The 14,563-nt window shown below is 37.5% G+C and overlaps 2 protein-coding genes across 2 annotated transcripts; both read left to right on the top strand.

Annotated features, from left to right (window-relative positions):
* Positions 1–51: 51 nt before the first annotated feature.
* Positions 52–8,628, top strand: LOC122710465 (sodium/potassium-transporting ATPase subunit alpha-like). Its single transcript, XM_043928332.1, has 10 exons — positions 52–333; positions 488–800; positions 1,139–1,267; positions 1,391–1,797; positions 2,589–2,858; positions 2,982–3,296; positions 5,160–5,577; positions 5,728–6,016; positions 6,109–7,260; positions 8,492–8,628. Exons 1-9 carry the CDS (start codon positions 52–54, stop codon positions 6,677–6,679), a joined length of 2,994 nt encoding a protein of 997 aa, XP_043784267.1. The 3' UTR covers positions 6,680–7,260; positions 8,492–8,628.
* Positions 7,224–9,543, top strand: LOC122710470 (protein obstructor-E). The gene is made up of 4 exons (XM_043928345.1): positions 7,224–7,260; positions 8,492–8,815; positions 8,959–9,355; positions 9,423–9,543. Exons 1-4 carry the CDS (start codon positions 7,224–7,226, stop codon positions 9,541–9,543), a joined length of 879 nt encoding a protein of 292 aa, XP_043784280.1.
* The last annotated feature ends 5,020 nt before the right edge of the window (positions 9,544–14,563 follow it).

A 14,563-nucleotide genomic window follows, 5' to 3' on the forward strand; every position in this document is an offset into this window, starting at 1 on the left:
AAAAAAAAATATATTTTTCTTTTAACCAATCTATCCCCAATAATATTTATAATGAATTATTTTAACATATTTCGATGGTTTAACAAACGAAGACGTCGTGCTAATGCTAATCTCGAATTATTGCGCCGTGATATAGAAACAGATATTCACCTCCAACCGTTGGAAGATTTATTACAAAGATTAGAAACCGATGCGACGCATGGCCTTTCCATGAACGTTGCACGCGCTCGTTTAGCCGAAACTGGCCCAAATACACTGACGCCACCGAAAAAACCTTCCAGCTTGTTAAAATTCTTACGTCTGTGTTTCGGAGGATTTTCTTCGTTGATATGGGTATAATAAATATCCCGTGGGGAAAAAAAAGTATAAAAGAGATAAGATATTTCTTTGCCATTCTCGCCATTCTCTCGTAATTTTTATAGATAATGGCACGATAGGCATTATATTATAATAATTCTAATAAAAGGTTTATCGATTTATCCTTTAGGTAGGCGTTATATTATGCTTGTGCAATTATCTTTTGGAACATAGTACTTACGGTGAAGCGTCGAACGAGCATTTGGGGCTCAGTATCGTGTTTGTCATATTAATTTTAGTCACGGCGATGTTCAGCCATTACCAGGAGTCGAAGAGTAATAAAATCATAGAATCGTTCCAACAGATGTTACCACAAAAGACCAAGGTTCTGAGGGACGGGCAAAAAAAGGAAGTGTTCGTAGCCGAATTAGTCGTGGGGGACATTGTCCTTTTGGAAACCGGTGAACGAGTACCCGCTGACATTAGGATCCTGGAATGTCAAGGTAAATCCGTATCGCTGCAGTTGCGGCCGTAACTTTCTTATTTCTCGGCGAAAAAAGTCCTCGCCTTTCTCTTTCCTCGACGCTCCAGAGATATACATACATATCGTAAAGCGTCGTCATCGTCGTAGCTTTGTCGTTGTAAAATACACACTTATTCACTAGTATATCTTCAATCACTGGTATATATAAAATAATATGAATAATAATTTTAATCATTAATATTAATAATTCTCGTTCGTTTCCTTCTATCTTTTTTTTTTTTTTTTTTTTAACTAACAATCCGATCAACACAAACACAAAAAGAAATATATATGTATATAATATGTTGTGATCTTAAGGTCTTAAAGTGGACCATGCTTCGATTACCGGCGAATCGATTCCGCTTTTAAGAACGGCCAACATTATTCCAACAACTGACGTGTTACAAGCTAAGAATATGGTTTTCTTCACAACAGACATAGTGGAAGGTATCTAAACGTGACACGTGAGGAAAGCAAAATTTGCATTTCTATTCGTTTCCTTATGTATCCCTCTCCCCCTTACCCGTCGTTTCCATCTTTCTTAAAAGTTTCGTTAATGTCGCGCGACAGGGAGCGGAAAAGGAGTGATAGTTGCCCGCGGTGATCACACCGTGATGGGTAGGATCGCTAAGCTAACCTCTAAATTGGCGCCAAGGCAGACGCCGCTCTCGCGCGAGCTCCAACGATTTATGAAATTAATATCGTGCTGGGCAATATTCCTCGGGATGTTGTTCTTCACTTTGTCCACCACTATGGGATACACTTGGATCAATTCAATCACGTTCCTGCTCGGCATCATTGTTGCCAACGTGCCGGAGGGATTGATAGCCACTATGACCGTTAGCCTCACGCTTACCGCGAACAAAATGGCGAGCAAAGATTGTATGGTGAAACATCTCGAAGCTATCGAGACCCTGGGCTGCACGGCTGTCATTTGCAGTGACAAAACGGGGACCCTCACTCAAAATAAAATGACCGTAAGCTTCATTGAAGACGAAATCTCTTATTATTAGGGAATTTTATTTAATATAAAATTTTTTTTTTTTTCCAATTTTCATATAAATTTTCTTCGTTCGCTATATCGATATACTATATATATATATATATTTTTTTTTCATAAATAAATTTCTTTATTCCTTATTTAAGGAATTCTATTTAATAGTGTTTTTTTTTTCAATTTTTATATAAATTTTCTTCGTTCGCTGTATCGATATATATATATTTCTTTTTCTTTTACTCGCTTCCATTTTTTTTCCAATTCAAATAAATAAATTTCTTCATTCGCAGTATCGAAAGTTTTGATATACGATATTTATATATATTTTTTCTTCAAATATAATCTTCGTATACAAAGTAATAAAAAAACTAATGTTTATTCGCTTCCATTTTTTTTCTAATTCAAATTTTTATATAAATTTTCTTCGCAATTTCTTAGTTCTGATATATATATATATATTTTTTTTTTCTTCAAACATAATCTTTGTATACAAAGTAATAAAGAAACTAACGTTTAACTTTTTACTCGCTTCCACTTTTTTTTTCTAATTCAAATAAATAAATTTTTTCATTCACAGTATCGAGTAATAAAAAAACTAATGTTTATTCGCTTCCATTTTTTTTCCAATTCAAATAAATAAATTTCTTCGTTCGAGAGTCTCGATACACGCTATATATATATATTTTTCTTCAAATATTATAATACGACGAAGCAAGTATTCTTCGTTTTTATTCTTTTTACATAAAATCGATATAATTGTTCGGTGGCAAGGTGCGGCACATGTGGTACAACGGCCAGTTGAGGGAGGTGATGATCTCGGATACGTGGAGGAAATATATTCGCGATGTTGGATTTAATAACTTGGCCAGGGTTGCGAGCCTGTGCAATCGGGCCGAGTGGGAGCCTTTGCCCGAGGGTATACCGAAACCGCCTATAGCCAAGAGGAAGATTTTAGGCGACGCTTCGGACGCCGCTTTGTTGAAATGCATGGAGGTGCTTGTGAAGGGTGGCGCGGAATCTTACAGGAGAGTCTGCAAAAAGGTATGTCCAAGGTATCTCTTTTGCCCATATTTGATTGGTAGATGATACGAAACGAAAAATTTCTCCTTAATATTCGTTCGATTCGCCCCTTTCTCTCTCTCCCCTCCTCCTGAATATATCTAGATGTTCGAGATACCGTTCAACTCGACGGACAAATTCCAAGCCAACGTTTATCTGTGCGGGAAGAAGCACATTGTTTTCTTGAAGGGGGCACCGGAAAGAGTTTTGGAACGGTGCTCGACGGTGGCGTTCAACAACGAAACGAGGAAGCTCGACGACGAGATCAAGGAGGCGTACACCGAGTCCTGCTACGTCCTCGCCAACAACGGGGAGCGCGTCCTCGGTTTCGCCGACCTCGACCTCCCCGTCACTACATTCCCACCCGGCTTCGTGTTCAAAGAGGACCCCCTAAACTTCCCCCTCAACAACTTGAGACTGGTAAAAATAAAAATTCCTTATAAAATCATATAATTCTCCCTCCAATAAATTCTTCTTTTTCCATTCCTTCCTTCTTTCTTTTTCTTTTCATTCGAATACCGTACCAAATAAATTCCTCCAATAAATTCTCTTTTTCCATTCATTCCTTCTTTTTTTTTTTTTTCCTTTAATTCGAATACCATAGAAAATATTCGAATTATACCAAATATATTCCCTTCTTTCCTTCTTTCTTTTTCCTTTAATTCGAATACCGTATCAAATATTCGAATTATACCAAATAAATTTCCATCTTTCTTTTTCTTTTAATTCGAATACCATATCAAATATTCCAATTATATCAAATAAATTCCCGTTTCTTTTTTCTTCAATTCGAATACCGTACCAAATATTCCAATTATACCAAATAAATTCCCTTCTTTCCTTTTTTTTTCCTTTAATTCGAATACCGTATCAAATATTCGAAATATAACAAATAAATTCCCTTCTTTCTTTTTCCTTTATTTGAATACCGTATCAAATATTCGAATCATACGAAATAAATTCCCTTCTTTCTTTTTTTTTTCATTCGAATACCATATTAAATATTCGAATTATAGCAAATAAATTTTCTTTTTTCTTTTCCTTTTCATTCGAATACCGTACCAAATATTCGAATTATACGAAATAAACTCCCTTCTTTCCTTTTTTTTTTTCCTTTAATTCGAATACCGTACCAAATTCGAATTATAACAAATAAATTCCCTTCTTTCTTTTTTTTTTAATTCGAATACCGTACCAAATATTCGAATTATAGCAAATAAATTTCCTTTTTTCTTTTCCTTTTCATTCGAATACCATAGCAAATATTCGAATTATACGAAATAAACTCCCTTCTTTCCTTTTTCTTTTTCCTTTAATTCGAATACCATAGCAAATATTCGAATTATAACAAATAAATTCCCTTCTTTCTTTTTTCTTTAATTCGAATACTTAATTCGAATACCAAATATTCGAATCATACGAAATAAATTCCCTTCTTTCCTTTTTTTTTTTTTTTAATTCGAATACCGTACCAAATATTCGAATTATAGCAAATAAATTTCCTTTTTTCTTTTTCTTTTCATTCGAATACCGTACATTCCAATTATACCAAATAAATTCCCTTCTTTCCTTTTTTTTTTTTCTTTAATTCGAATACCGTACCAAATATTTGAATTATAACAAATAAATTCCCTTCTTTCTTTTTTTTTTCATTCGAATACCATACCAAATATTCGAATTATAGCAAATAAATTTCCTTTTTTCTTTTCCTTTTCATTCGAATACCGTATCAAATATTCGAATCATACGAAATAAATTCCCTTTTCTTTTTTCTTTAATTCAAATACCGTACCAAATATTCGAATTATACCAAATAAATTTCCTTCTTTCCTTTTTTTTTCATTCGAATACCGTACCAAATATTCGAATTATAGCAAATAAATTTCCTTTTTTCTTTTTCTTTTTATTCGAATACCGTACATTCGAATTATACTAAATAAATTCCCTTCTTTCTTTTTCCTTTAATTCGAATACCATATCAAATATTCGAATTATACCAAATAAATTTCCATCTTTCTTTTTCCTTTAATTCGAATACCATAGCAAATATTCCAATTATAACAAATAAATTCTCTTCTTTCTTTTTCCTTTAATTCGAATACCATATTAAATATTCGAATTACCAAATAAATTCCTTTCTTTCTTTTTCCTTTAATTCGAATACCGTACCAAATATTCGAATTATACCAAATAAATTCCCTCCTTTCCTTTTCTTTTTCTTTTAATTTGAATATCATACATTCCAATTATACCAAATATATATATATAATGGTGGCGATTTAGATCGGTTTGATATCGATGATGGATCCTCCGAGGCCAACGGTGCCCGACGCCGTGTACAAATGTCGTTGCGCCGGGATCAAGGTGATCATGGTGACCGGCGACCATCCGGACACGGCAAGGGCGATCGCCAAATACGTGGGCATCATCACCGACGACTTCCTCAGCAACGAGAACGAGGGAAAAGAGCAGTCGATCGTTGTGACCGGTATGGATCTAAGGGATCTCGAGCCGTACGAATTGGATCGCATAATAAGAAGGTATCCGGAGATAGTTTTCGCGAGGACGTCCCCCGTTCAGAAGCTTCAGATCGTCGAGAGTTGCCAAAGGCTTCATCTGATCACAGCTGTGACCGGGGACGGTGTGAACGACGCGCCTGCGTTGAAGAAGGCCGACATCGGTATCGCTATGGGGATCGCCGGTATCTCTCTCTTTCTCTCTCTTTCTTTCTCTCACTCTCCCTCTCTCCCTCCCTCTCTCTTTGTCTCCCTCCTTTCTCCAACGTTACTTCGATCGAAACGAATTGGAATTACGATTTTTTATCATCGAATGAAATGTTCGAACCAACCAGGGTCAGACGTGAGTAAAGAAGTCGCGGACTTAATTCTATTGAACGATGACTTTGCGTCTATAGTGACTGGGATCGAAGAGGGGAGAAGGCTGTTCGACAATTTGAAATCGAGCATCGGTTACACATTGGCCAGCAACGTTCCAGAGATACTTCCATTCTTGGCGTTCATCCTTCTCGGTATACCGTTGCCAGTGGGAGTGATATGCATATTGTGCATTGATCTCGGCACCGATATGTGGCCGGCCATCTCGCTCGCTTACGAGAAATCCGAATCGGATATCATGCTCAGGTGATAATCTAGATAAACAGAGAGAAAGAGAGAGAGAAAAAGAGAGAGAGAGAGAGAGAGAGCGCGGTTGTAACGATGTAACGTAATTACAGGAAACCGAGGATACCGTTCAAGGATCATCTCGTCAGCCGATCCTTGCTTTTCATGAGTTACGGGCAGATAGGGATAATAGAGGCATGCGCAGGTTTCTTCACTTATTTCGTCGTTATGGCCGAGCACGGTTTCATGCCGTACACATTGTTGAACCTGAGATCCTCGTGGGATTGCATCGTAGTGAACGATCTGCAGGACAGCTTCGGCCAGGAATGGACTTACGAGCAACGAAAAATTCTCGAGTACACTTGCCACACGGCTTTCTTCGTCAGCATAGTGATCGTACAGGTGGCCGACGTGATGATATGCAAAACTCGTCGCAACTCCCTCTTCCGCCAGGGAATGAACAACTGGGTGCTCAACTTCGGTATTATTTTCGAGTTGGTTGTCGCATGCGTGGTTTGCTACGCCCCCTACATGGACGTGATCCTTCGCACCTATCCCCTCCTCGCCGAATGGTGGCTGCCCGGTATACCGTACGCGTTGATCATTTTCACTTACGACGAATTGAGAAAACTTTGGGTGAGGAAGAATCCCGAAGGATGGTGGGATCGCGAGACTTGTTATTAAAAATTATTAAATATATACATATATATATTTTCTCCACTGGGAATATACATTGCAAGCACGAACGAACATTCCAAAACGTTCCATATACATAACCTCTACGTAAGGTAAACAATTGAACTTTTCGAATCGATCGAAAGATTATCATTGTATTGTAAGAGGAGAAAAATAATGGTTTTCGAAAAATATACAAAAAGAATATATATATATATATACGTGGACATGTCGGACGAACTATTGGATGGATTGTTGTACGATTTATAAAAGGAAGAAAGAGAGAAAGAGATCGACGGCAGAGGAAGCAACTGACGGCGTATTCGTTCGAGTTAAGTACGCGGTCATCGAGTGTTGTAACCGTTCGTGAACGGAATAGTGGGGGATGCATATAAGGCCCTGGGACCCTCTCGATGCGATCCAGTACTCTCTAGTCATCAATTCCATCACGTCCACGACGACCGTGACTCGATTCCCGGACGAACGAGAAAACGAATACGTATACCTTCTCTTCTCTTGTCAACCCGCCTCCTCCACCTCCTCCTCCGTCACCATGAAGACGGAGGTGTTGTGCCTGCTGATTTGTCTCGGTGAGTAATTTTATTAATAATAATAATAATAATGGTACACGAATAATATACCGACGTATATTTTGCGATATTTTGCAATAATTTTCAATGCCGCTTCCATCGTTTCTAACTTTCTATTGTTTGCCACGACTCGAACACGCGTAGTTTTTTTCATAGTAAAACTCGTGAAAAAAATTGTTTGTATAATATTCGTAATATTTGTGAATTGAGAGAAAAATTATAGAACAAACGGATCATCGAGATACGACGGCCAGTTTGACTAGTGACCTTTAGCCGAGATATTGTTTTACTTCTTACCGCCTCGCAATCTACTCCGTTAACTCCGTTGATTGTACACGTTTGCACGTTCTCGATTCTAATCCTAGATATTGCAATTTAAATATGGAATAAATTTAAATTAGCGCGTTCTTCTCCGAATTTTTTATTTCTAAAACGTAGCAATCGATATAAAATGGGCAATATGGAATACTCATAAATTTCTTTGGAATACGTGTCAATTTGAAGAAAAAGAAAAAGGAAAGAAAAAATAATGATCCCGATCGATAGCAACGATAATATAACAATATATAAATTATATGGAATATAATAATTTTATTATATATGGAATATATAAATTTCTCTGGAACGTGTGTCGATTAAAAAATAAATAAATAAACGATCGAATCGAAAAATGATCGTCTCGATGCGATGATAGAAATTCGAATTATAGAATAGAATTCGATTTAAACGAAATACACGAAATTTTATCCTTTCTTCGATCCGAAAATCCCGAGACACGCGTTGGAAAGTTAAGTTAAGATCGAGCCAAGGCAGGCATAGCGAGGCGCTTTCTCGCTTTCTTCCGCTCGCGAGGTCGACCGGCGCGCTGCGTTTACGTACAACCGGCGTTTATTCAGGGACGCAAGACGTCGCGCCGCCTTGAAAATACTCCGACCGGTCGACCCTCTCTCTCTCTCTCTCTCTCTCTCTCTCTCTCTCTCTCGCCGCCATTCACCGCTTCTTATTCCTTCTCTCTCTTTGTATTTTTTTATTCAAATTCATTTTTTACTTACAATGCATCCGCATTGCAAAGCCCCACCTTCTCCCATAAAGGAATAAAAATATCCAATTCTTCCCTTTGAGAATGAAAGAAAAGAAAATATAATTTTTTTTGAATAATAAGAAAACACTTTTTCTTTCCTTCTCCTTAGGATAAGAAAAAAAAAGTAATGGAATATTTTCTTGTTCTCAGGCGCGGTCACCGGTTTGACGAGGAAGCAAGAAGCGCTCGAGCAGAATCGTAGGAAAGTAAGTTTGCCAGCGTTGCAAAGGAAGCAGCAGCAGATATCCGCCGAGGAGGAGTACGAGGAGGACGAGGAAGAGGTATCGGATCAGTGTCCCGAGCCGAACGGTTATTTCCCCGATGCGGGACAGTGCGACAAATATTACGACTGCCGGGACGGGAAAGTTATAGAGAAACTGTGCCCCGACGGCCTCGTGTTCAACGACTTTAGCCCCCAACACGAGAAGTGCGATCTCCCGTTCGGAATCGATTGCTCCAAGAGGCCGAAATTGCGTAAGGGGCCATATTCGAAATATTCCTACCCTCCTCTTCACTCCTCGATAAGGGAGGAACGGGCGCGCGCGTGTGCGTGTATATATATGTATAAAAAGCGTATAAACCGAAAATCGATCTCCCCCCCTTCCAATTTTCCGCAGAGAAACCACAACCGTCCCCCCATTGTCCAAGGATGCACGGTTACTTCGCCCACGAGGATAGCAGGATATGCAACACGTTCTATTACTGCGTGGAGGGCAAGTACAACATGATCACGTGCCCTGAGGGTCTGGTGTTCTCAGAGAAGACGGGTATATGCAATTGGCCGGACGAGGCGCAGAAGAAGGGTTGCGGTTCCAGGGAGTTGTTCAACTTCACGTGCCCTAGAGTGGACGAGGCGATCGCTGCCACTCACCCTAGATACCCTGACACGGAGGATTGCCAGTATTTTTACGTGTGCGTGAACGGGGAGATACCGAGGAGGAGCGGGTGCAAGTTGGGGCAAGCGTTCGACGAGCGGACTGGAAAATGCGACTGGGCGAGGAAGATACCCGAGTGGTGAGTCCGTCGAATTTTACTTCAATGGGATGATCACCTCTCTCTCTCTCTCTCTCGAAATTTTCAGCAAAGACTGGTACAAAGGTCAATTGACCGACGAGGAGTTGGACGCGTTGGAGAATCCGCCCCCGAAGCCGAAACCGAGTAGCGGTGGACAGCACAGAAGGAAAGGCGCGAAACCGGCGTAGATTTAAGGCTAAACTAATAATATATATATATATATATGTGTGTCTGTGTAGATTTTAATTGTTTATCGGCTCAACGTCGCTTCGATATAATAAAACATTTTTAATATTATATATATATGTATACGTATTATGTATATATATGTATATGTATGTATATATACTCTTTTTTTTTCACGAACGAAATTATTATTAACCGAACGATTGTATATTTTTTTTTGTTTATTATTATAGCGAAACGAAAGCGACGAAATTATGGTCGTCTCCGGTGAGATAATAACGATCGAGGATAAAGGATACGCGAGAACGTGTTATCCGTTGAGCGTGTTTCGAAACAGTTCGCAGAAGAATGCAGATAATCGTTCTCTCGAAGTTCGGGGCGAGGGAGGGGGGGAAGGATAAAAGCGCGAATCCCTTCGATCAATCTTGATTCCAGACTGGTTATCCATCTATGAAATCGAAGCGAAAGTGGGGAAGAGACGTTGGATACAGAGTGGGACTAACGAGGTATGGTATACCTCTGTGGTAAGTTGGCGAGAAGTGTGCAGTGTTTCGTGAAAGACATCGGAAAAATTACCAGGTGTTTGGGATAATCGTTACTTGAACGGCGACTCGATGAGTCATTCTCGAGTAAAAAGTCGAAAGGAGAAAGAAAGTCGAGTTAATCGAACGATGTTATTATCTTTATTATATTTTCTTTTGGGTATCGTAAAATGTAAGTGGTACGCTTTAATAAATTAGTTTCGTGCGATTATTAAATTTTTTCGATTATTAAAATAATAATTGCGCGAATGAAAATAAAAATTCTAAAATTTTTCCAAAACTGGGAACAATTTTAATCATCGAACCAGATCTAAGAATTATTAATACGATTTTTCTTTGAAATTTTGATTCGATTAAATATTTTTTCGAAACTCTATCTATCCCTATTACAAAGAAAAAGAATAATTTCTAATACGTTAACATTTATTTCGTATTTGGAGAATGCGTAGAGAAACTTTCTAAAGTCTAAATGTCAGATCTACTATAGGTTAAGTTGCATAAGTATCTATCTCTGGTCCCTCCACGCGCGTGAAATCAATGAATTACTCGAGGAAATAAAACAATGCTGGGATAGAAAGATAAGTTGGGCTGGTTCCACTCTTTCCTGCATTCTGCTTCTTGCTTACAAGCTACTTTGTATGCTTCTCGAAGCGTGGCATTGATTTCCGGTATATATCTTGCAAAATAAATGTTGCAAGTAACGCAAGTAGAAATTTGTTCCAGTTACTTTCTCCCTTTGCGTTTCTTTTATATATTTTATATTATGTATATATATATATGTACAATATTTTCATTCATCTCTACTTTATGTGTGTAATATAAAATTTAATTAGTCTCGAGATAATGAGAAGATAATAAAAAGAGGAATAATATGATTAAGAATTAAGATTAGAGAAATTTGTTATAGACGATGCTTTTGATCGATAGAACGAAAGGACCGATAAGAGGATGTGCAACAAATGAATAGATAGTTCAAATGAACTCGTATTCGATTCGGTGAAAATTATCAAATGTGATCGCTATAATTAAAGAGATTGTTTTAAAATGTATAAGAAAAATATATAAAAAATGGTAAGCGACGAAATTGGTACATATTAGCATTTAATCGGAATTAAATATGATATAAAGATAGAAATTAAATTAATTAAATTTTTTATAATCGAAAATTGACGCAATAACGATGACAAGAAATTATTTATGACATCCTTATTTCGCATGTAATTATGCGTGCATTTAGACATTTGAATATTCATGAATAATAAATTGTATTTTACTTTATTCGTTTTAACATTTATTATGTTATGAAAAATATCATCGATATTAGGGAATCTTTATAAACACACGTATGAAATTGAATAAAATATCTTTGAATTTCCTTTCGTAACCAACGAAGCGTATCGAGAGTAACTTTCTCCTGAACATTTCATTAGGTATTTTTTGTTCTTCGTCGAAAAACCACTTTCATATTACACACACGTATTATAATAATACATTTTATTTATAACAGAATTAATATTCTCAGGAGAATAATGGAATAGTTATTAATGTTCCATTTTATCTTATCTTTGATGCTTATCGGAATCATTATTTCTTCAGTGTACTATTATTTATTCATTGTACACTAGCGGCCTCAATTTTTGCCGTGCTTCTTTTTCAAAGTTGATATATGCATTGCGTAACACCGTCCTATCGGTTATACAGATAGCAAATATTACGTTAGTAGGTTAAACAGTTTCGTAACAGGAAAATGATTTAATCTATATATAATTATATAATTTCCATTAATTTATATAATTATTTTTCCAAATGTCAAATGTAGATGCTTCTTCTACACGTTGATGAAAAACACGAGACAATTTCTTCGCCAAGTCAAGAGAGAAGCGTATACTTGTAATAATTGTGAGAACAGAGATGACTAATCTAAACTTTCCCAAACTGTCCTCTGATTACACCGCGCTCGTGTAATCGCACCGGTATTCATTTATACTCGATTCAATCTAAGCTGAAATTTCTTGCGTTATAGGGAGGATCAGCTTGAATCCGGCTTGATTGTAACAGTATCTTAAACTGGTATATACAGGGGAAGCGGAAAATTTAATCGCGATCAAGTTACCCGTTGGAAATTCATAATAAGCGAATTATCGACGAATCTCGTGAGTGGCGTTGGAAGAAAAAAAATTATCACGTGATTGTTGATGTTAATATAATTCGTACGATAGCTAGGCCATCTTTTGCCAACTTTCCTCGATGTTGAACGTCCATGTTTGGATAATCGAGCGTTCGGTTAAACGGTATTCCGATAATCGAGGTTGAACGTAATAAAGAGCAGTGTGGAGGATGAGACGCGTGCATGTAAGCGTACGTTAACTTGTAGAGGGACACTCGCGTCCGCCTATCGGGATAACGTTCAAGAGTGGAAGTTGGACAGAATAGGTATGATATTAGGAGCGGTTTGAAAGGTAAAGTTACGCCAATTACAGAACTAGCGAACCACGAGAAGGTCAATAGAATATGCAAATTGGTGTTCAAACGGTAAGAGCTGGTTTCCTCTTGGTTTTCATTACCAGTCGTCCATCTCCTTTCATCTTGATTTCTCTCTCTCTCGATCTTTCGCCAATTCGACGATATAATTTTCGCCACAGAAGTAAAAAAAAGTTCACCCGTTAAATAATTCCCGGAACTAATTACCACTATCCGATATATAAATTTGAGATATAATTCGAATAATAGATTCGATAATCGTTTCTTCATCGTTAACTGGCTTCGGTTAAAAGATTACACGGCGGTGAGGCGTGGCAATTACGCGGTAAAGTAAAACAATCGAACTCGCTCCTCGGTCTCGAGGAGAATTTCGAAGAGAAATCCGAAACTTACCGCACCGGTATCCTTTCTAAAAGTTGATTCTCCAATTCTCGGTATCCAGCACGATTTCCCTCGAGTAGAGGTCGGTGAGGAAAAGTGTCCTTTTCGTTTTTTATTTATTTTTTCTTTTCTTTTTTTAGAATTAGAAGAAAACCGAGATACGATCGGTAATCGATATCTCCAGATGGAGTTGGAAGGGCCTCGTAAAATTGGCCAAACAACGATTGGTTTAGCGATAGTGGGTGTTCATTTACAGGTGTACGATTGCTTCGAACCTTTTCTCCTTCTTATCGGAAGTAAAGTATCAGAGCACAATAATCTCTGATCTCGCGCTCTTCTCTCTCTCTCTCTCTCTCTCTCTCTCTCTCTCTCTCTCTCCCTCTCTCTCTCTCTCCCTCTCCCCCTATTTAAATTTTTACCCAGTGGCTTCATTACATTTTTACAACGAAACCGACTCAGGTTCAATCCGTTCTTACCCCTCCCACCCGAGATTATGCGAATACGGTTAAGTAGGTATTTCCAAGCGTAAACTCGTTTAAAAACAACAGGATTCTGGTGGCGGGCGTTTTTACCTCGAGCTAATATCCACGAGGAGGGTCGGGGTTTTTGCCGACCGGTATAAATAACGGTATCGCGGTCCAGAAACGATTGCCCCGCGATAATCGCGTTACGCTACTTATGCAAAGGAGTGGAGCGTAGAATGTTTCTCCGATTGTCGTTTCTACCACCCGCAAACCGGTGTAATTACTTTTATATGTACGAATTACAAGAAAGGTTTTGTAATACACATTGCATTTTCTTTCTCTCTATTCTTTCGACACGTTTGCCATTCGTCAAATGGGGGAGGAATATGATAATAACGTATTGAACAAAGGAGAATGATCTCTCGAAATTGGATGGAGAAAAGTATCTGGGTACGAGTCCTTTGGATAATTCTGCACAGAGGTAGCTGTAACAAGAATATTTAAAAATATTTAAAGATTATTTTTATTTATCAAATCAGTTCTAGAACGATCGAATACAAAATTACATTAAATTAAATTAAATTAAATTATACTCGTAATTAGCTTTATATCGATGAGAAATAAAATGTTAGAATTCTTTGGATTCTATGCTTAATGCATCGAGGTGTTGTGAAAAATTAAAGCAATCAGACCCGCAATTCGTTCCTTCCATCGACTGAACTCGTAATTTGATAATCATTACGGTATAAAATTACGAATAAAACGAAACGCGTTTTAGATCGATACGCCGTAAAATCCTGCTGGAACTGGATTTCATTGGATGGTGGGCGTTAATAAAAAGTATACGGGCTAATTAGGTATAACAGTTTCCATATCGAAGCTTAAAACCGTGTAAAACGCAAACGGTGTGTGCAAATGAAAAGCAAACAACCGCTAATATCGTAATCGTTGAAATTTTAGTTACGTATGTATAATTCTCGAACTAAGGTTGTTAAACAATTACGCGTAACGTGGAATCGTATCATCCTCTTAAAACGTAATTAGGGTGTAATTTTCTTCACAGTCACATCCCATCTATCCTCGATTATTTTTTTCGGATCTAATTAAAATTTTTTCCTTTTCCTTTTCTTCTTTTTTTTTTTTTTTTTTTTTTT

This window comes from Apis laboriosa, unplaced genomic scaffold (assembly GCF_014066325.1).
Source record: "Apis laboriosa isolate Shangri-la unplaced genomic scaffold, ASM1406632v1 scaffold105_cov147, whole genome shotgun sequence".
NCBI classification, from domain to species: domain Eukaryota; kingdom Metazoa; phylum Arthropoda; class Insecta; order Hymenoptera; family Apidae; genus Apis; species Apis laboriosa.